This window comes from Poecilia formosa, unplaced genomic scaffold, assembly GCF_000485575.1.
Source record: "Poecilia formosa unplaced genomic scaffold, Poecilia_formosa-5.1.2 Scaffold322, whole genome shotgun sequence".
In the NCBI taxonomy this organism is placed as follows: domain Eukaryota; kingdom Metazoa; phylum Chordata; class Actinopteri; order Cyprinodontiformes; family Poeciliidae; genus Poecilia; species Poecilia formosa.
In genome coordinates, this window is record NW_006800261.1 from 622,092 (window position 1) to 645,415 (window position 23,324).

General features: G+C 36.3%; 1 protein-coding gene across 1 annotated transcript in view; it reads right to left on the bottom strand.

Annotated features, from left to right (window-relative positions):
* The window catches only part of LOC107833082 (mannosyl-oligosaccharide 1,2-alpha-mannosidase IA-like), a 54,032-nt gene that overhangs the window by 11,864 nt on the left and 18,844 nt on the right, over window positions 1-23,324 (bottom strand). Inside the window, exon 2 of the mRNA XM_016661303.1 lies at window positions 10,320-10,416. Within this exon, the coding sequence (XP_016516789.1) occupies window positions 10,320-10,416 (97 nt within the window). The remainder of the gene's footprint in view (window positions 1-10,319; window positions 10,417-23,324) is intronic.

Consider the following 23,324-nt stretch of genomic DNA (forward strand, 5'->3'; position numbering starts at 1 on the left):
CACACACACACACACACACACACACACACACACACACACACACACACATCCCAGAGCGTGTTAACCTCTTGGCTTTGGCTGCCACATATTCAAGCGTCAACTGTTTTTTGTGAAGGTTACAGCGAAAGGCATTAGCCAGACTCCTTCCTTTTTTACTCTGTGCTGAAAATGTGATGCTGACACAGATATTAGGAGGGAGGTAAAGTGAAGCAAGACGAGCAAATTTGAAGCAACCATATCATCTTTTAGGATATTGTTACGATTTTACGCAATAGGTCAAGACAAAAGTGATAAACGATTTTCTAAATGTCTTTACTTTTACATCTAGCCTCAGAGTGGTTACCATTTACACTGAAATCAGGGCTGAAACGATTAATCGTGATTAATCTGTTATTGAGGTAATTGTCAACTCATTTAATAATCGATTAATTGTTAACTTGAGTACACAAAATGTGTGTACAAAACTGTTCAAAAAATATATTGGGGATGAAGCGATGAATCGGATTAATCACAATTAATAGATTATTGAAAGAATTGTCAACTAATTTAGTAATCGATTAATCATTAGAGTACAAACACTCAAAACGGACAATTGTTTAAATATTTTCATATTCAGAGGATTAATTACACCAAAACTCTACAAAAAAATTAAGTTTGAAACCATCAGATGAATCGATTACAAAAGTAATCGTCAGCTAATTTAGTAATCGATTAATCATTAACAGACTATTTACTTACTTCTTTTTTTTTAAAAAGTAGTAAGCCAAAACTTCACAATTATTATATAAATATAAAAATCAAACAGAAAGGGTGAGCTTGTGGCTGACTGAATGTCTGCTTTAACACATTTTTGAACCTTTTTGATCGATCTAAGCACCAGAACCGTTATTTGACTTTATTTTTAGATGTTTTCAAAAGTTTAATTCCTGATAATCGCTAAAGATTCCTGATTGCTTTTGCTAAATTCTGATAGTTTGATATTTTTCTGATGAACATATGTAGCATCAATGCAGCAGTTCCTGCTGGTATTAAAAAAATCTAAATAAAATGGTCATTTTTAACATTACAAAGGGTTGTAGATACTTTTTAAGGAAATATAAGAGTCATCAGTAGTTTGTGTCTTTAATAGAGCTAATGAGAGGATGAGTGGTGCTGCAGTGTTTGCAAACCCTGGGAGGTGAGACTTCTTGTTGTTTAAGGTGCATTAAGTGTGATTAATTGAAGCAGTTGACAATTTAAAGTTTCACAACAAAAACCCAGGAGAAAAGTTTTAGCATCTCAGGGATTTCAAGTGTATTGCATTCATGTCACGATGGCAACATTTCAGCTCCCCTCTTATCTGAGTCCCATCCACAGCCGCCGTGCTGCGGGAGATTTACATCACTCCAGACTCAACCAAATTCAACTCCCTCTGCCTCATCATGCTGACAAACACACAGCAGAGAAACCTGAGGGAAGGCCACAGCAGAATTACTCCATCCATTTCAATTACAAAGATTGAATATCTGATTCACAGGCGCACTGAATGCTGCGTGGGAGCCGAGGCTGCAGCCTGGGACTCAATGTCAAATTACATAACCAACTAAATGACTTGTCGGAATAGAAAGACACCAGAAACATCAGTCCTCTTGACTGGTGGATAATATTATTTTTAGCCTTGCTCGACAGCGGCAGGGCTCAGAGGCCGTCTGCGAGCAGGAAGCAGCAGAATCAAATGTGGGATGACATAATGAAAGGAATGTGGCCAAGAAGCACATGCAGCCAACTAGTTTACACACCTCAACCCTGTAAGCCCCCCATGCCTCCACATCATCAACTCTGCCATCTAACTGAAGGTGAGCTGCAGACCGGTGTGTCTGCTTCTCGTCCTTCAAGTCTTTTTTTTTTAGCATTTGGAATTACATTCACTCAGCTGGAAGTGTCCAAATTACACACATCTCCATTCTCAAATTTCCTTAATATTTAAAATTATAGACAAATGTTCTCTATGAATTTATGGCAGGTATTTCTACAAAGGTTTGACATTGGAAACTTTGAAAACCAAAGATTGACTGGACAGCAAAACTTTGTGGATGGATGGATGGACAGATGGATGGATGGACAGATGGATGAAAGTGCAGATCGATGGCAGGTTGGGTGCACAGATGGAAAAATTAAAGATTGGTTGATAAACGGTTGATGGATTGATTAAAAGAAAACTTAATGACTGGACAACTGTCTATATGGTTGACAGATGGATTACCGAAGATTCAATGGTTAGACAATGTGGTTGACAAATTGATGAACGGATAAACGTCTTCAAACTCTAAAGGCCTGGATCAATGCATTTAGAAGAAAATAAATGTAGGCAAATTAAAGGATGTTGGAAAAATCCACACAAACTGCTGGGCTGAACTTTAAGTAACACTTTATTTGAAATAAAGTGTTACCGAACTTTATAAGCAAAACAAACAGTATAAAAGTCCATTTTTTCCCAAACATCTCCTGGTGAAACCCACTAATTAAACCTCCAAAACTCCTTTAAGGTACTTAAATATTGCACTGTTCATTAATTATAAATATCTCTTTAATACAGATAACTAAAACCGAGCAAAATTCAAACAGAACTATTAAAAGAGAGAAGTTATTCTAACTACTTTATTTTTTTCTTTTTGGTCTAAAAGTGTCCTGCAATAAATTTCAGAGATTAGTGATAAGACTTTCTCAACCTTTAACCTGAAATAGAACCTCTTCCTGTCCAAAGATCACACTTTCCACTTTGAGTTTTATCTTCTATCATTTTATTTCTGATGGTATTGATTGATAAATCCAAGTTTGAAGGACAAAGTACAAATAGGACAGCTAACAGCCAGCTGGGCAGATTTACTGGTAAATTGGATCATAGTGAAATAAAAATCTGCGCTGGATTTAGACCAACAACCTGAATCAGTTTTTGGCAGAAAAAAAAACCTCATAATCTAAAAGCTGATTTATCGTCATCTAGAGTCTGAGACAGAAGATTATTATTTTTCACTGTTTCCGTTTGTTTCCTATGCAAGAACAGAGATCTACAAATCTGGCCTGTAGCTGCAGATGGAGCCTAAGTCTGTAATCAAAGTAAAAATTATCATAATTTTCTTAAACAGAAAAATTTTAAATACAACACAAAGTATTTTTGTTTTTATAAACAAGTTTTACTTCATGAAAAGCCAATTTTGCTGCACCCAAATCAGATTTTATTCTTTCTTAAACTTGGCTAAATATCACACGCACTTTGAAATGAACTGACCCAAACCCTGTTCTTATTACTGAAAAATATAAATGCAATCAAATCAAAAAGAAACTGAAAACTAACTTTTGATTTTACCACAGCAATAGTTCAATATAGTACTTTTTTTTTTTAAACTGAAATTTTGAGGGTAACCTCAGAAATTTTCTAGAAAAAAGGAAATTTCTTGGCTCCAAAAGTCAAATATTTGCAAGAAATAGAAAAACATTGAAATTTTGACATTAATGTCAGAAATTTAGAACAAATCAAGGAGAACATATAACAGAATACTGGAAATTTCTGTATTTCAAATATTTAGAGAAAAATTTAAAGTTTTCTTGAAAATGTATGAGATTAATTAGAAGATTTCAGAGTTTCTGGCCAAAATTTGCTCCGTTTTTCCCCAACTGAATGGCCCTAATAAAATGCTGTAAAAATCCCTTTCAAGTTTTGGATCTACAATAAATATCAGGCTAATATATTTGCTTGATTTTATCAAAACTGAACGCAAATCAATGAAGAAAATAATACCTAATGAAAATGCAAGAAAAGACACATCCTCAGGTGATTATTGAACCTGAAAAATTGTTCCACCTCTGCGTTAGCTGCAGTATTGCTTCAACTAAAGGCGATAATAAATAAAAGAAGTCACAGTGCTCTGACACGGGCAGGAGGAAAGACCGCAGGGAGAAAAACAAAGCGACAAAGAAAAGCAAGTCTCACAAAAAGCCTTGCAGCATCTGTGGCAAAGCCTGCCCTTCATCCTGGGGTCTTTTTAAAGCTCTGCACACGGGGCCAGAAAGAAAACCTGCACTGCAAAGCCACCGTGTCTCAGGAGGAGCTGAAGGTCTTCACTTCTTCACATCGCCTGCAGCTACAGCTCCATCCGACTGTCCGGGAAAATAACTACACTTTCAGGTCAATGTCAAACCCGAGCAAGCCGCACCCGATTCAGAAAAAATGGAAAATATTGTGTTGAATGCATTATGTGTTAATAAGTGGGGAAAATGTGAAGTATTACCATTAATAGCTCAGAATTTAAACAACTTTTACACACAAAACGGCTTCTGCAGGTTTCACCGACTAAAATTTAAGGCTTTTTAAGACCATAATGAATGATATTTAATACCTATATTGCAACAGAAATATTTTATACATGTGTGTGTAGCAGTAGTGCCTCGCATGACTTAGCAAGAGAAGTGAGCCAGTCACGGAGATGAATGGCAATAAATTCGAATTTACCCAGGAGCTAGCAAAGATATATTAGCAGACAGTTAGCGGTAGCCTCAACCACTTCAAGTTACAGAATGTAAAGAAGAAGTCTATGTTAGGGTGGCCATTTATTGTACTGTTGTCTTGATACAATAATTTCCCCCAACAACTGTTAGTTTTATTATTTTCTGTGAGACCATCAATAAAACTATGATTAAATAAAAGGAGCAGTTTAGTGATATAAATCACACTTCTTTATGCGACTGAGGAAGTGTGTTACAACATCCATAGTATATATGAAAGTAAATAGTCCTGCCACAACAATATTTAAGCTCTGTGATTGACATATTTATAAATAAATGTAAGACACTTTAAGGTCTTCATTTTAGAAGCATGAATTTAAGACTTTTTCAGACTTTTTAAGGATGCACAAAAACCTCTGAATGGTTAATAGTCTAGTCCAAATGTCCAACGAAAACAACAAAAAAAGACCTCAAGAAAGCAGGAAAAACTATTGATTTAAACCACCTTGAAAAGTTACAAGCCAGCAAATCAAAACCAGAGATGCACCTGCTCTGTATCAGAAGTATTTCAGTCAGGTAGGGAAGGAGCCGAGGCGACAGGCGAAGAGATGGATGCCATCCACGCCTCTAGCTGGATTTAATTTTAGCAGAGCCAATGAATCTACAGCCTCCTAAGGCACAGGATGTGAAACAGCCTAGTCAGCTTTTCAGGATATTTGTTAAAAATACAAGTTCGGCAAAAGCCTTCAGTCACCAAACTGTGTTTAAGACTTTTAATAAAATGCAGGAAGAGAAACGGAGAGTCTGCACTGTGACAACAAGAGGATCAACTCTGACTACTCATGTTGAAGTGGTAAAACTTAGCTTATTTGTTTATTGGCATCAGGTTTATTTGCATAGCAAATTTCACAGTGCTTTACCTCAAAAAACCATCATATCATCTATTATGAAACATTATACTTTGTCAAATGTAATCATCAAAATCATCAAGCAAATACGCATCAAATATGTTGATCAATGTTCCAGTTAGTGTGAATAAAACCCTACACAGATGGGTTTTAAGCCTCGATTTAAAGGAAATCAGTTTTTCAGCTGTTTTTCAGTTTTCTGGAAGTTTGTTGCAGATTTGTTTGTTGACGTCAAAAAAGTCGTGCGAGAAAAAAAACTACAGAATATGAGATTAAATAGTCCTGTCACAACTAAATTTAAGACCAATAAAAGTATTTAAGGCCAACTTACATTTTTAAAATGAATTTAAGACCTTTTAAGGCCTACGTATGAAGGATAACCCACCTCGTCCTTTAATATCTTTATTTTTTACCTGTAAAAAAAACCCAGATCATTCTCCTAACCTTAAGTTAAGCCATCCAAGTTTTCCGTTGTTTTGTTGAACCGTGGACCCCTAGGGGTTTTAGGACCTACAGCCTCTAAATAGCTGAAATATGCAAATGCTGATATGATTCGTCTAAAAGCGCTTCCAACTGCCTGTTTTAATGGTTCAAACACCAAATAATGGAAGCTGTGTTATCATTGTCACAGAAGCTAACATCTACAGTCTTAATCCTTATTGCCGTTTTTGGGGATTCAATTAAATCAGCACCAAGGAGAATGAATATTTGTTTTATCCAACAAATAACATTTTCCCATTTCTGGACACAAAGCATTTTAACTCTCAGAAAGTCGACAACAAATGTATTTATTTTTACTTTAATCTTTTTGTTTTGCAAGAATCATAACTTGAATACTTAAAAGCTCCTGGTTTTGTCGCTGCAGGAAACCGGATATATCCAGAAAGCAGAGCATATGTTCAATGCAGGATAAGACGTCCCTGAAATGAGCCAAAATCCAGCTAAACACACTTAAAGTGGAAACAGCTGATGGAACAGCTGGCATCTGAGACCAAGGAGTTTCTCTCCACAGAGGAGACGCATCCACCCGGCAGTCTATCCCATCTCTGCTGGAAACGCACCAATCCGCCACCACATTGAAAACATTAGGATAACTTATCATCTCAACAACTTCCAATGTTCTGCTGGAGAAGTCATGTGGATTTTCCCAACTCATTTCTTTGAACGCATCCTGTTGGCAGGAGAATCCATGAACTGATGCCAGAAAGTAGCCAGCTTGAGGCGCTGAGTAGGACTCCAAGCCCTCCAGACGGCCATCTGACGACGATACACGAGAAAACGCCGATCCAAGATGGCAGCGAGCCAAAACTCAAAGAATCCAATCATTTTAAAAAAGAAACCTTCACAAATACGCCAACATCAAGATAAAATCCAATATTTAATCATATTTTGAAACATTGATGCCATATTTTCCAGCTTTCCATTTTCTACATTTCCACCAGCGAATGCCTGAATCTGGAAATTTAACAGCTGATGAACCAAAAGACCAGAAACCTAAATAAGTTTATTTTATCATCATATGAAGCTGCAGCGTATCGTATCCATCTTTATCTAGATAAATATGTGAACAAATATCTCACTATTTGGCAAGAACAGATAGATTTTGTCTCCTTACCCTTAATCAATGCATAATAAACAGTAATAATGATTTATAAAGTGTTTTATTAGCCGCATTTTAAAAAGTTACATACTGCATCTTTAAGCATGTCTAAATAGACACAATAACTCTCTGTTACTTCTGAGATTGATAAATGAAATTTTGAGTTTATTTTGACTGTTGTGTTTAATGCCTCAGGTGTTTAATATTAAAGTTCTGATGATAATGTTGTATGGAGCAGGGGAGGTTGTGACGAGGCCCTGAGGGTGAGGAGTCCTGTTTACTGATGGGAACGGGTCTGGAAAAACAGGAGAAGAGTCTATTTACTTCTCAGAACACCAGGAGGGGAATGTAAAGAGAAAGGCAAACACAGGATTGAACAGGCTAATCTAATAATTAGTATTCATAGACCTGGATTGTTCTCTCTCTTCCTACATTTACATATGACTAGGAACACGGGGGGGAAGGAATTTACACAAAGCTGATTGAATTTCCTCATTAAATGTAAGAGGTGCAGCACTAAAACAGTGTTCAGTATGAAAAAACTGGAGCAGCCGATCATATGCAACCAGAATCTGCACTGTGAGCAAGTCTGCAATGCTGGAATCACAAAGAACTATATGGGCTGCATTCACACCAGGGTTGTTTAGTCTGCTTTAATTGAACTCTGGTTTGTTTGGGGAGGTGTGAATTCTCGCTTTCTTTGCTAAAAAAGGAATTATAAGTGACAGAATATATGTTTTAAAAACTGGATTTTATTTCAATAATTCCTTCTGAGAGTTGTATGATGGCACATTAGAGCCAAGTTACACAAATGTTTAATTATGAGATTATAGTCATAATATTAGGGGAATAAAGGCGCAATTTTACCAAAAAATGTCTAAAAATTACAAGAAAAAAGTTCATAGAGTTATAAATATCTGTTGTAACAGCTCAGTTCGTGTAGCTCTTTTTTGAAATCAGTTGTTTCAAAATCCTGCTATGGATAATAATGTGCTAAAAGATTAAATATTTTCTTACCTGTAAAACCAATACCAAAGTATAATTTCACAAGATTCTCAACATTTTTCATTTAATTTGTTATTTTTTTCATGGGTTTCTCATAAAATTGCTGCTTCTTTTCCCTAATATTACAACTTTATTCTGGCAATATTAACACTTTATTCTCACATTATTTTGACTTTATTGTCATACGACTTTATTCTCATATTACTATGATTGTAAAACTGTAAATTATAACTTGATTTTAATAATTAAACATTTACAAATCTTACCTGGCCCTAATATTCCATTATAGAATTAACTTATATGTCCAAATAAATAAATAGGTGTAAAACACGCTTGTTTAGCAAAGTGGCCCAAACTGGGCGTGCCCAAGGAGTGCATTGGTTTAAAAAAATGAAAGATTTTCCAAACATTAAATCTTCAAAAACAAAAATTTGACTAATCTATAAAAACAAAAACAAATAAATATATATTTTGCTTTTTTTAAATTTATTTATATTGTCTATTGAAAGTAAAGGAGAAGCAAAGTCCATGTTCATGTTCATAAAGTTGGCAAATGGCCATTTCTGTCTTAGGAAAGCAGTGGGATCATCATGGTGCAGGAGTGAATAAAATGTGTGTTTTATAATAGTCCACTTGTTTTCCAGAGCCTTCAGCCTTTGAAAGGGTTTTGGGATGTTTATGTTTCATAAGCAGGTGATAAAAGATGTTTTGACAGGTAAGTGTCTCTTCAATGGGACGGAGAAGAATGAGGCCACGTGCCGGAGGATTTGCCTTCAGGCTGGGCTGGGCCAAGTTGTGGTTTAGCACCTTTACGTAACTCCCAGACAACAAAAGCAAATGCTTAAAGTCGTGTTCCTTCAACAACTACAATACAACACGAGAATCTAAAGATTTCAGGTGCATTCAACCAGCGAGAAGTTGGACTTTCCACCAGTAAAACTGAGCTGCCTGTTGCTGAAAGGTTTACTTTATGTCCATATCTGTGTTTAGAGCTTTCACAGCGGCTGCGAGGTCAAAACACGCCAACATCTTCAACACAGATTCCCCTCCATTTTCTCAACATTACAGCCAAAACAAAATCTAACTGCTACAAACAACAACTAGCAGGAAAAACTGAGACCCAACTTGTGGGAGTGTTTTGCTGTTTCCTTATCAGCAGTTGAGGCCATGCTGCCTTCTTCACACATGAATGGCGTCTTATCAGCAGAATGCAACAGCACTAGACTAACTGACACCTCTGATGCACAGATCTCCAAGCTGCAAGCAACTCTAGCAATATTCACAACAAAGATCTGCTGCAAGATGCCTCTTTCTAGGGATGCAACTACCGATTATTATGACGATTAATCGGCTTGATTTAAAAAAATGGCACTTTCTGCAGATTATTTATTCAACCGCTTTTTATACAGTATTAGAAATGCATTAAAAGATACAATAATCTTTTTGAAATGATAAATATTTTATTGCCTAAAATGCAAAAACAGCTTTCCTGTAGTGAACGATTGATCATTTGTAGTAAAGGTCACATCTGCAGCCAAAAATGTAATCTTTTTCTGCTTGAATTAACCGATTAATAACTGGATAATAAAAAGGCCTTTTGTTTTTGTTCGTTTTTTTTTTTTACTGAATTTGAATGATTTGAAGCTAATACTTTGCCATTTGACGCCTTTTTTGAGTGTTTACAACAGTTAACGATTATCGACTAATAAATTATTTGACAATTACTTCAATAATCGATTAATCATTTCAGTCCTTGCTAGTAGCTTTTATTTATATGCAGTGAAAAGTAAACAACATCAGTCAGCTGCATATTTAGCTTTCCTAATTCCTCATATGCCACGTTAGGAGTTCTGGGTAGAACATATTTACATACAGATATGATTTTTTTTTAATCTTAAATTTAAAAATGTATCGTTTTTTTTGTATAGTTTTGTATTAATTATTGCTGTGAGTGTGTGGTTCTATTAGCAAATAGCTTTTTTGAGTCTCTATACTCCTGTTAAAGATTAATCTGTTACTAAGTTACTTGACGATTATTTCTAGAATTGATTAATCGTGATTAATCATTTCAGCCTTAGCTGTTTCACCATGTAAAAGCTGACAGCTGCTGCACTCATTAGCACCATAGCTGCTGACAATTGGTTAGATGCATAAACAGAATATAAATATATGATAAAGTTGACATTTAGAGGCATGCATAGACGGATGGGTCTAAGTAGCGGCCAATTTGGCTTTTAATCTAAAGGGCAAGGCTGCTAGCGGCGGGGAAACAAGATCAATCCTGTGTGTCTGTGCTGTGTGTGTGCCTGGGTTTCGCTTCTCACCAAATAGATTGCTGGAGTGGCCCTGCTTGGAGACCGGCCGGAGCTCATTGGAACCCCAGGCGTAGCGCTGGTAGCTGTCCCAGGCGTGCTTCATCATCTGACAGGTAGGAAAGGGAGAGGGGAAAAAAGAGAAACGTTAACCTGGAGAGGAAATACTGAGCTGCAACAACTGATTCGTTTTAATGTGAAGTGTTAACACATCCACAAATCCATGATTCACATCTCTATTAACAATAGATCAGATGTTTAAAAATGCTAACTTAACCCAGCTACACTGGTGCTCTTTCAGTTTATGCTTTCATGAACTCTATTACTTTTTTACAGGTGAAACACGAAAATTCCCCCTTTCACATGAATAAACTCTAAACATTACATCTTTTATCAAACTACAAGCCTGCAGCACCAAGAAATGAATCAGCTTAAGCATAGCTTAAAACCCGACTACAAACAGAAGTTTAATCTACTTATGTTTTAAAATACTGTTGAAACTTGATATTTACAGACACTTTGTTAAAAAAAATCTTCATATTCTGAAAGTAAACTAGATTTTGTTATTAGAAAATCAATTTGTCTCAACATCTAGTCTTATCCTGCCTTCATATTTCTACTAAGGCTGAAACGATTAATTGGATTAGTCACGATTAATCGATTACTGTATTGACTGTCAACTATTTTAGAAACTGAATAATTATTAACTGGAGGATGCTCAAAAAAAGAAAAAACTTTAGAAGAATAGTACTATCAGAGGAGTAATTAAGCCCAGATTGTACAAAATCTAAATATTTTGCATTCAGGATTAAAAAATTGTCTGTAAATATGTTTTACCCAGAATTCATCAAGTGGCAGTTTTAGCTTTACCTGGTTCAAATTATGTTAACAATCTATTAACCAGCCTTTGTTATCTAGTTTTTAATCAGTCATAAATTAATCAACAGGTCATCCCTACAATATACTGACTTTAAATCAAGCAGAAAGGTCTGAGCTTTTCACTTGTTGACGTTTGAATTTATTTAGCTGCAGATGCTTCGTTTGCAACTAAACTAAAGGAATGCTTTGTTATTGTATTGTAGGAAATAAATGTTTCTTTTCTTGCATCTTTTAACTTTCTCCCAATATTGTATAAAAACAAAGAAATCTTCAGAATGCTAGTTGTTTACCTGATTAATCGATTAATTGTCAGAATAATGAATTAATCGTCAGAATAATCAATCGATTAATCAATAACTAAAATAATTGTTAGTTGCGGCTCTTTTGCAATGTGAACAACTTTCCAACAGAGAATCTGGACACTTGTTTCAGGCGAAGCTGGCTACGGATGCGTCCACCGTGGAAATCTAGGTTAGCCAACATCGACCCAAAGCCGTCTAGAACCTGCATCCAGATTAGACTCCAAATCCTTTTATCCTCCGCCTTCTGACAGATCCGTTCCCTCACAGTTCACCGCTCGGCTGCTGCTTTAATAAACACACGTTACTGGAAGTGGAACCTCTGACTCCAATGTTATCTTGGGAAACCCGACCGTGGTTCTACAGAAGTAGAGAAACAAGCTGAGCTCGGTTCCTGTTGCTACAGTCCGTCCAGGTGTGAGAGCATGATGTGCGTTCAGCTGCAGTTCTTCCCGTTACAGCTGCTGACTCAGTGTTAAGTTCCTCTTTGAAGCATCGACACATGCCGAGAACAACAATAATTAGAGGCAATTATTTGTAATGACTGGTACAAATGGTCGCCGCAGGCGGTAAACCAGTAGGTCAACGAGTCTGATAGTCGGCGTAACTCGTTGCCTGGGAAACCAAAGTTATAGTAGTGAGCCAGTAAAGCTGTCAAACAATGGCATAGCCATTTAGCAAGTCACTCAAGCAGGAAAATACGCTCTCTGAAGCGTTATGCCGCCAACTCTAAATACACACAGAGCAGCTTAAAGTCGACAGGAAATCAAATGAAAGCCCTTATTTGACCTTTCAGGATATTTTTAGAGCAGCAGAGACCAACGCCATCAATCATTAGGATGCCTACACATTTAAGCTAAGGTTCAGGAAAACTATGATATATTTTGATCACTGCAGCTGTGAATGTCAAAACTGAAGTTAAAATCCTCCAAGGCATTTATGTTATCACAACATCTGCTTAAAAATGACAGTTTAATCATGGAGAGATGAGTAACGAGGATAAATCTGTGGAAATCACGAATAATGCCATCATTGTCGAATAAATACACAGATTTTTTTGTGCCCTCATTGTGTTTGCAGCTGGGCACTCGGGTTTATTAAAAGCAAACACTTTGGTGAAGCAACAGCTCTGGCGACCACGAGAGAGGAGGACGAGCCACAGCTGCTTCGACACGCGGAGGGGAAACACTCATCGATTCAGATCATTTCAAACATACTTTCAGTTCGAGTCTCTTTAGCTTAGAATGTTACTTAAGCTAGTTAGTTCGAAATAAAAAATACTGAATCTAATAAAATATTAACTAAAGAAGGAATAAAATGAAAAAATATTTTTAATACATTTTAAAAATTACAAAATAAAATAAATAATTTCAAATATACTTTCAGTTTGACTTTTTATTTTGGTTTGGCTTTTTCATTTATAGAAATAGGAAAATCATAAAAAAACTGAATCAAATAAAACATTAAATAACTAAAAATATAAAATAGAAATACAGAATTTTTCATTATTATGAATGAAAAATTACAAAATAAAATAATTTCCAACATATTTTCAGCTAGATTTTTTCCTTGGTTTAGTATTTTTAATCGAAAATAGAGATAGAAAATCATAAAAATACTCAATCTCATAAAATATTAACTAAAGAAAATACTTAAATAAAATGTAAAAAATATTTTTTGATTCTAATAAATTAAAAATTGCTAAATAAAATAACTAATTTCAAATATACTTTCAGTTTGGGTATTTTAGTTTAGTATATTTAATTGAAAATAGAAATTAAAAACACTGATTTTCACATGAAATATTAAATAACTACTCACAATACTTAAATAATAATTTAAAAAATGTATTAATAAAAAATAAGACTTAGAGTTACCTCAAAAAGACTGAGTATTGACATTAAATAAAAAGATTTTGGTATGTTTTAACATTTTTATATTTGTTTTCACCTCCAACAGACCTGTATGTTTTCTAAAATTCATAGATTAAAGGTGGAAAAAGTTTGAAAATTGTGGTCTATTTTTCAAAACTTAAACACCTGTAATCCCAACTAAGAATATATATATATATATATATATATATATATATATATATATATACACACACACACGTACCTACTCACTTTAAATTGAACTTTTAATGAGGAATGTCAGTGCAGTGCATTTGGCTGCAGACAGAAGGAAAAACAAGCTGTGTTTACATTGTGGTGCTGCAGCGGCTTACGGCGTTGCTACCGAAGGATAAATGCACTACACAGTTACAACATGAGGGCTTCCCCTCCAGCTCCATGAAGTGAACTGACACGGTTTAATCCTGCTAAATATACGTCATCTCAGCTGTTTAAACTGCTCTCAGAAGCAGGTAGCTTTAAAGAATCCCTCAACCAGAATACGATTCTTCATAATAAACGTCTGATAAAACACAGATGAGAAAGTTTCCACAGTGTTTTTCTTCGTGCTAACCCGTATTAGATTTATTGCAGAGGGCAGCTACGTGTTGACTCTAATTGGATTAACTGTTCAGGATTTTATGGGATTATTAGAGTGGTGGCAGAGATTTCAGACTAGGAATCGCTCTGAGCACATCGGTGCAACAGTCAGATCTACGGAAGATTATGTCATCTAGATCCAGACCCGTTTTCACCACAAAACAGGAGTGACTAATCACCATCGCTTGGAAACAGTGAGAACCAGGAAGAAGGAAAATATCCTGCTGATGCCACCGAGTTCTTACAACATGCAAGATAACTTTCCGTTTTCAGACGGAGCTCTGAAAACGGAAAGTTTTCAGAGCTTTCCGTTTTCCAAGGGGATTGTTTACCGTCCGTGTCTGTGTTTACGTTTCCAGAATTTAATAAACCTCCCTCACCCCCCCAGTCTCTTCATGTGGAGAAGGAAAAGAAAAACAGACCATCTGTAAAGACTTTACTGCATCTTGATCTCATCCAAATCTCAAAGAGCCAATCCTGCAACTTTAAATAGGCCGTGCGCAGCGGCGGACACACACATGGCCTTTTATGGGAAGGAACGGGAAAGTTGAGGCTGGGAAGAAAAAAATGGCTGTAGTTCAGAAACGATGAGGTAAATCTGAAATGTTTTAGGCGAATCGGGAGACAAGGACTGGCAGCTCTGAGATCAAAACGCATTCACGTGTTTTAGAGAAAGATGCCTCTCTGCAACCCAATGCCATCAACCTCAATAAAATAAATAAGTTCAACACAAAATCAGAAAAACGACTTCTGGTTTAGGAGTTAACCCCGGACTCTGATCAGCAGAAACTGATGGCAGCCAAAGAAAACAATGTTGATCAATTTTGACGTGCTGCGGCGTTTCCGGAGCCAGGCATAAAAAATACATGACTTGTTTTTATTTGGATCGACAGAAAAAAGTCAGAACCCAGTTTTTATGCATTTCATGTCCATTGATCTTTTCACTTTAGATTTATTAAAAGAAAAACAAAAATCATTTTATTGCTTCGGGTCTAGATTGGAGAGCATCTGAACATTTCAGTCCAGCTAAACAAACTCATGTAGGCAAATGTTCTGTAAAAAGACAACTTATGATTTTTCTTAATAAATATCTGTAATAGTGTTATTTTTAAAGAACTACTATATTGTTAAGGAAAACATAAAACCTTCTTCTATGAAATGTAAACCAAACCACCAAATTTCCAACCATATGACTTTTATGAGCATAATCCTGCCACCACCATGCGTCATTTTGCATGTAATCCCAATGATTCTGATTTATTACAATCTAAAAGACTATTCAGATTTTATTTAGGAGTATCAGAGTATAAATGCATAGCTTCAACTTTCAATTTCTGATTGTAACAAATTTGTGTGAAACCTGCTTTGCGACTTACACAAGGCGCCGTATAAGGATGAGGGAAAAGTGGACATAAATCATGGAACAAATGACTATAAAGTGAAATTTTATCTCAATCTGACTCCAGATGTGCATAAAAGTTGTTTGAAGGAAAGAATTAAATATTCCTGACAAACAGCTTGATAATTAAATACCTATGTGGTTCATCTTAACCAATCTGACACCAAATGTTAATTTATCCTGGTGGTAGACAAACTTTTCGGTTTATTTCTAATCAATAATGGCTCAACTTTAATGTGGCCAGTTCAGTGATAAATTATAGTCATTAGCTTGCATAGAAAAGCTGCTATTGCAGGTATGAATGCTCTAATGCCAGCATTAATCATTCAATGAATGAGTCAATAAATGAGCCATAGTTGGAGACTTTGGACACATCAGGACATTCTTGATGTCAGCCGTCCAAAATATGTTGTGGTTGAGCGGATAAATGGTCAGCAGCTTAAATTCAGTTATGTTTTACAATAAAGACACAACTTTGGTCTTATATTAATTCAGCATTCTGGTTTAGTGTCAATATGAATCCCTATGAAATTAGCCCAAATGACAAGTGTGCTGTGACAGTGACCCAGATAAAACCGTCACTACAGGAATAATTCCCCTGAAGGCCGGCTGCTGTTCAGTTCTGCAGGATTTTATCACAGCAACTCATTTCCTACCAGAAGAAAACCTCAAACTGAACAAAAACTCACAAAATATTTTTTTTTCTACCTCACATGTTCTTGAGGGTAAGAGGAGGATGGTAATTTCTACCAATTAAATGCTGAATTCAAATTTAAGACTTTTTAAGACCATTATGAATAAAATTTAAGACCTGTATTATGACAGAAATATACAAAAGAAAATTACAAATTATATATATAATAGTGCCAAGCACCTTATGGGTTGGAAACAGAAGTGAGCCAATGGCAAAGAGGAACAACCAACTGACAGATGCAAAAGAAAAAAAGCTAGCTATATAGCTAGCTGAGGTATATTAGCAGCTAGTTAGTGGTAGCAACAACCTCTAATCACAGAACGCAATGAAAATGTCTGTGTGTGATTCAAACTTTTGCTTTACAAGAGGAGAATAAACTACATAGAATATACAAGACTAAGTTTAAGACCTGTGATTAAAATATTTAAGGCCAACTTACAAATGTTTAATGAATTTTGAGGTCTGAATTTTAGAGCCATGATTTTAAGACCTTTTAAGGATGCACGGACAGTCTTATGTCGTAACTCATCATTCAAGTACTGCCCAAGAGTCATTGTGGATGGTGATATCCAGTAGCAGTCACGGTTGCAATGAATCTGAAGAAGCCTCTGACTGAAGATGACTGTCATGACATGCTAGCAGCTCAATATCTGGGCAGCAATGACAATATTCCACACTAATACATCCTGGATGGTCAACATAAGTTGCCTTATCTCTGCCTGGCTGTTGGGTTCAAAACTCAGGCAGAGAGATGTTGGAGTAGGGGATAAGATGACGCTCCTTCTCTGCTCTGCATCCATCAAAATCTTCTTGGATTTGATATGCTAATCAGCTACTCCCAGATGTAAAAGAACAAGAAAAATAACACTGTTGCTTTGGTTGCGCAGTCTAACAACTGCGTAAAAAGAAAAAGTATGAGCAAAGATCCTTCGAGCTGCACAGCATCCAAAACCAGCAGGAATAATTGTCCAAACATGCAGCAACTCGACAAAAAAATACGAACCGAAGTCAACAAAAAAGAACAAATCAGGACAGAGCTGCTCCAACTTGCTGCTACCAGGAGCGCCGCATATTTTACATTCCCCAAGTCGCTCATATTTGCTACAATTGTATTGAGCATTGTGATTAATGTGGATGGATGTGGCCTCACCCTGTTGTCTGCAGACAAAAGACTAGTTTCCGACTGACTTTTGTAGGCAGTTCTGCTGCAGCTGTGAGACTCCAAGCTTTTGTGAAAAATATTACATATTATTTTCGACAAGCATTTTGTTGAAATAAACAGCACAGCTGTGTCTGCTGAGTGGATGAAGTTCAGAGATTTCCATCTGAGTTTGAAAAGCATATTTCACGTTTTGACAACTCGCAGTCTAATCACCCAATATAAAAAAACACAATCTACATGTAGGAAATGTCCCAAAGCCAAACTTCATATGTGAACACAGCAGCAACAAACAGACACAAAAGAAGCTGAGATTAAATATCTTTCAGAATATAAATGTTCTGCTGCATTTGCATCTCTACTCCCGTTTTTGGTGACAAAATAAACTAGTTTTTTTTAAGGGCTTGTTCATATCTGCTACTGCTTTCTAAGCTAGAAATCTAGGGTTGTGTCCACCTAGACAAGATATATTTACAGTTGACTTCTGTAATTGTTGCATGACCTTTAGAAAAAGAACAATTAAAGCTTAAAAGAAATATTTGCTTTAGAGAATTTGTTATAATTTTGAAAGGTCCACCCTTTAATATTTATTTTTAGACTTTAAAATCAAGAAAAACATAAAAATAAATCTTTGCAAATCGGGATATTGATATGTTTTCCATGTTGTTTCTTGTGGAAAATTGTTTAAAAAACAGCTTCCAGCCTAATAAGATAGTAGATCTAAATATTACATATATATTCTGGCACTTTTCATCCTATCTGTTGTGGAAATTCAATTAAATTTGATTGGTTTTTATTAGTACTAAGTTTAACATTGATCAACATATTGGTTGTGTATTTGCTTGATGATTTTGAATCTGGCATTTAACAAAATGTAATGTTTACAGCTTGTTTCATAATTGATGACTGCGTGATGTTTTATGACGTAAATCAGTTTGAACTTCCTTGTTGATGAAAGGTGCTATAAAATAAACTCGACATTATTCCATTAAAAACTGAAGAAACCGCCAAAACCCTAGATTTCAAAACATTAGCAGATTATTTCATATTTTTACTAAAAAGCACAGCGGAAGATTAAAAGAGCTGCTAAAGTGAACTGGACTAAAGAACTCAATTTGTTCCTTTTCTGGTCAGAAATTAAACTTCAACACAAGCCAGTTTATAAAAATACACATTTAGTATTTTAGCATCAGCTGTAGAGATTTGGCCTTAATGAAACCAATCTGCTGGCAACACTGTAAAAATAAACCTTACAAGCTAGGTGCTAATGTATGCGAGTCGTCGGCCGGCGCCTGGATAATGCATTCACGACGCAGCGAGCGCAGGGATTTCTCCTGCTGCATCAAATGAAAGAGACATTTAATAAAGATTTTCTTTCACCCTCTGATTCAGACCACGAGCTTTGATTCATAAAGACCTGACAATATTTATTTCCACAGTGGGTAAACCATTATTACTCCATTTGTGCTGTTCACCACAACAGGCACATCATCATGGAGGCAGCGCAAAGGACACGACCGGCTAATGAGAGGCGTGAACATGAGCCAGCATGATGGAAAATGATCAACAATGAATAAAAAAAATCATTTTTGATGTAAATGTTGTGCTTTAATGAAATTTTATTGAATAACTGAATCGATACACCTTTTGAAGTTGAATGAATTTGCTGACTGGTTGACAAATGTAGTAAAAAAATAATGTATGAAGCTTGTTAGGAACAGTGTTCGTCCACTTTTCCCAAAGTAATATTTAAGGATTTTTCAAGGATTTTTCAGGTAAGTTTTCAAACTTTTCCAGCACCACGTGTCTGTGTTTTTATTAGTTGTATGAAAATGTCTGGTTTGAGCTGAAAATAAGGTTTTCCAAATGTAGGTCAAATTGTGCTTTATTACAAAGCTGTGCCGTTTGAATGTCAAGGACTTTCAAGGATTTTTAAGAGAAATCAAGCACTTTCCAAACCTCAAATTCAACTCAAAATAATTTCATCAAGGACAGCACATTAGAAAATGTTACATATTAAAAACAGAGCAGCCATTGTTTTGTTTTGCTTGGTTTTCTAGCTACAGCCAATTGCTAATTCAAGTAAGCAAGAAAATTCAAGCACTTTCAAGGATTTTAAGCACCATGTAGGAATCCATGAAAGGCTGAGTGTGTGGATCCATTTAAAATCCATATTACTTTTTCTACTCCATCATAAGCTGACAGCAAGACTTCTGCAGAGCAAACAGTAATACAGAGTGTGACATTTTTAGATCCATACGAGGTTTTTCACAGTGTCCTTTTCATTTCATTGTGGCTTTAATGTCATAAAATGAAGCCCAAAACACTGTTTTTTTTTTCCCCAAACCTCCCAGCTGTGTGGTTGGCTTTCTCTGGCTGTATCAAAATTCATACGCATGCATTTATTGACTCGACCTTTCTCGTGGTTGTAAGGAGCAGCCAAACTTGGTTTGACCTCGCCGCTTCACAAAAGGCAAACTAATGAAGACTTTGTGAAAGGCAAATCGATTTTTCTCTACCTCCCTCCATGTGATCCATCGCCCGCTTCGATGCGGCGGGCAGGCAGGCGGCGGCGGAGCCCGAGCTCATCACTCATTTGTTTAACAGGTTGGCAGGGATGAGGACTGAACAGCAGATAATGCCAGAAAATACACACCATGCTCCATTTAAATGGTTCGAGCCAAGAAAACAAGTAACGATCGGAGGGAAATCAGGAAATTGCACATGACGGTGATGAAATTAAGATTTATCTCTGCTTCTTGACATAAAATTTTTTTAAAACACAACTTTTAGTGATAAAATGAAGTAGTTTGATTTAGTTGTGAAATAATTATTCATGATTAATCGATTGTTGAAATAATCATCAACTCAGTAACCGATTAATCGTTAACTGGCGTATAGTTAGTTAACTATACTCTACTGAAAAAATTCAGTAGAGTAATTCAACGAAAATTAAACAGCACTTAATGCCAAAAGAAGACACACCGTGCTGTAAACATGTTTTACCAAAAACTCCTCAAGCTTCAGCTTCATCTGGTTCGTATTCATTGAAGGAATGCCATGTTACTACATTTTAGCCAATAAGTTCTTTATTTTCTTATTTCAAAAAATAATTTGTTTGCATCTTTTAATGCCTTTTTAATATTGTATAAAAAAGACATATGCAGTTAAATAAACAATGTGCACAGTGTGCCATTTTTTTACCTGGTAAATTAATTAATCGTCAGAATAATCAATTAATCGCCAACTGCAGCCCTAGTTGGAGTTACTGCACATTTATGTTAACAAATTCACTGAATAGACGTGAAGCAGCAGCAAAGAGAAGCAAACAGGTGATAAATGAATTCAGTCTTAGATGCTCGCCCACCACATGTCATCAGAACAACTTAATGTGCCTTTGAAGTTCCTACAGCCTCTGGAACGCCACAGCAGAAAGACGAACAAATTATTTTCTCTTATTTAGTCTAAAGTCTTTTTTTCATTATTAAGGAGTTGCTAACAATCAGATGGAGCCCATAAATGAAAAACAAGCAAACCAATTTAACGGCAATTTGCTCTTGTGGTCGTCTCTTCTGTTCTCACTTTCATCCACAACCTGCATTTATTTTACCAGGATTTGATGAAACAGTCTAAAACAAAACAGTGAGTAGTAAATACACATCCTATAACAGTCTTTGCTAATCAAAATCTGAAAAGTGTGGTGTACATTGCACATCCAGAGATGTAGGGTGTTTTGTTTCCACCAGACTCAGTTCAACTGGGGACCAAATTTGCAACATTTATAACATTTTCAGCTTTCACAATGCACTGTGCAAAACCAAACTGATTGGAAAAAGCTGTTCTCCTCCTCGCCTGTGGGGGCGCTGCAGCAAGAACCACAAGAAAACCTCTGAAGAAGAAAGGAGCGCAAATTTTCATGAAATGTAAACAAAAAGGGAGAAGCAGCAAATTTTAATATAAAAACTATAATCCATTTTTGAAACTAGTGCTAGACTCTTGTGTTTGTTTCAGTTGAATTTACCCAGAATGCCCTGTGCTTAGTCCACTTCCTGCTTTTGGTTCACATACCCATTCGAACTGAACCAGAGTTCACTTTAGTAGGTGGGTTTTTAGGCACATTTTTGGTCCGCATTGGAGTTTGATTTTGCATTGACGTTGGATGGAAAACATCTTATTTTCAATTTAGGTCTAAACTTTGACTAGGCCTCTAAGACACTTCTACTGTAGGAAAGGGTTTATGTTTTGGGTTATCACTTCATTGAAAGGTTAAACTTCTAACAGATTCTCCTCCTAGATTCATCTTGACATGGTTCTCTGTCCCTGTTGAAGACAAGCATGATGCTGCCACCGCCATGTTTCACCAACAGGGAGTCTTTTTATTAACCAAGAAGACTTGATTATGTTTGGAAAAAGCCAAATGTGTGGAGCTTTACTTTCTTAAAGTAAAGTTTACAACATGCTCACTATTATAAACAAACACCCTTCTATGGACTCAGGCTATAAGCTGCACTTGCATCAGATATATTCAACACATCCTGAGTACAAGTTAATTATCAGCATGTATTATACCACTGACAATCTGCACTCTCCTTCCTGCGATGTAAAAGGGTTGCTGCAGCACGGCGGCTGAATTATTTAGCCGATGTTCGTGGTTTCTTCCTCTACACAGCAAATTGAAACAGGCTGCAGAGAACTACTGCAAACATGGAAACAAACCACAACTAACTGGAGCTGAAGCCACTGGGGAAGAAACATGGGGCGGATAATAACAGGGAGGAACCAGGAACAACAACAGATAAGGGCACCCTTCATCGTTTGGATAAAAACAAGAGCTGTCACATTAAAACATGAAGGAGGGGGTCGGTGTTTGAGATGTGGAGGAGGGAGGGAGAGAAGGAGGGACAGAGGAAAAAAGAAAGGAAGGAAGGAATCAACCAAGGTAGCAAGAATAGACACAAGGTAGGAAGAATTAAATAAAGAAAAGAAGAAATCACCCGAGATAACGAAGACATAAAGAAAAGAAGGAAGGAGTCGCCTGAGGGAGAAAGAGAGTCCGTGGTTTTCTTTGCATTGCGCAGGATGCTATGCTAACCGTTGCAGGATGCTACGCTAATCTTTGCAGGATGCTACACTAATCATTGCAGGATGCTATGCTAACCTTTGCAGGATGCTACGCTAACCTTTGCAGGATGCTACGCTAATCTTTGCAGGATGCTACACTAATCATTGCAGGATGCTACGCTAATCTTTGCAGGATGCTACACTAATCATTGCAGGATGCTATGCCAACAGGATGCTATGCTAACCTTTGCAGGACACAACACCAACATTTACACTTCGCCAATTTTCAGATGGTCAGGACGCCAGACCAACATTTCCAGGATGCCCTGCTAGGCACAGCAGGATGCTACGCTAGTCATTGTGGTGGAGATTTCCTGTTGCGCAAGAAGTGTGTGGTTCAGTTGGTGAAACAAAGCTACAGATGGAAACAGCACAAGGGCATTTCTGGGACGGCTTCGCCAACTTTCAGACGGTCAGGAAGAGAAAAGCTGCTGCAAGATCAACATTTTCTCTTTTACTGTGGTCATAAATATTTCAGCCTTTCTATTTCAACATGAATGCATTTTTTGAACAATACTTCTGAGCTTGTTTGTCTCAGGCTCAAACCCAGTGAAGCAACATTTCAGCTCCTAATCACTTGCAGTGCATGCCCACAGGGCAATCCTATTTACTTAATGTGTAATTACCAACAACTTAAGTAAATCAGAAGCCAATTAAACAAAATTGCAAACACAATTAAAAAGAATGTTTTTTTTTCTTCTTCCAAGTATAAAAATCTCGTTATGCTTCATCTGCAGCTCAGTTTGTTTCCTCAAGGATGAGACTATACATCTTACTTATGTGTCTAAATATTTACCTGTTAACAGATTTCGCTTAGTAACATTCTTCCAGACTTCACTTTTAATCTTTCATGTTCTTTTAAAGATCTGAAAAACTGAAGTTTATTATTTATTTATGTCAGATATTTCTACACCGGATAGGCTGGACGGGCAAAGAATGAATGAATGAATGAATGAATGAATGAATGAATGAATGAA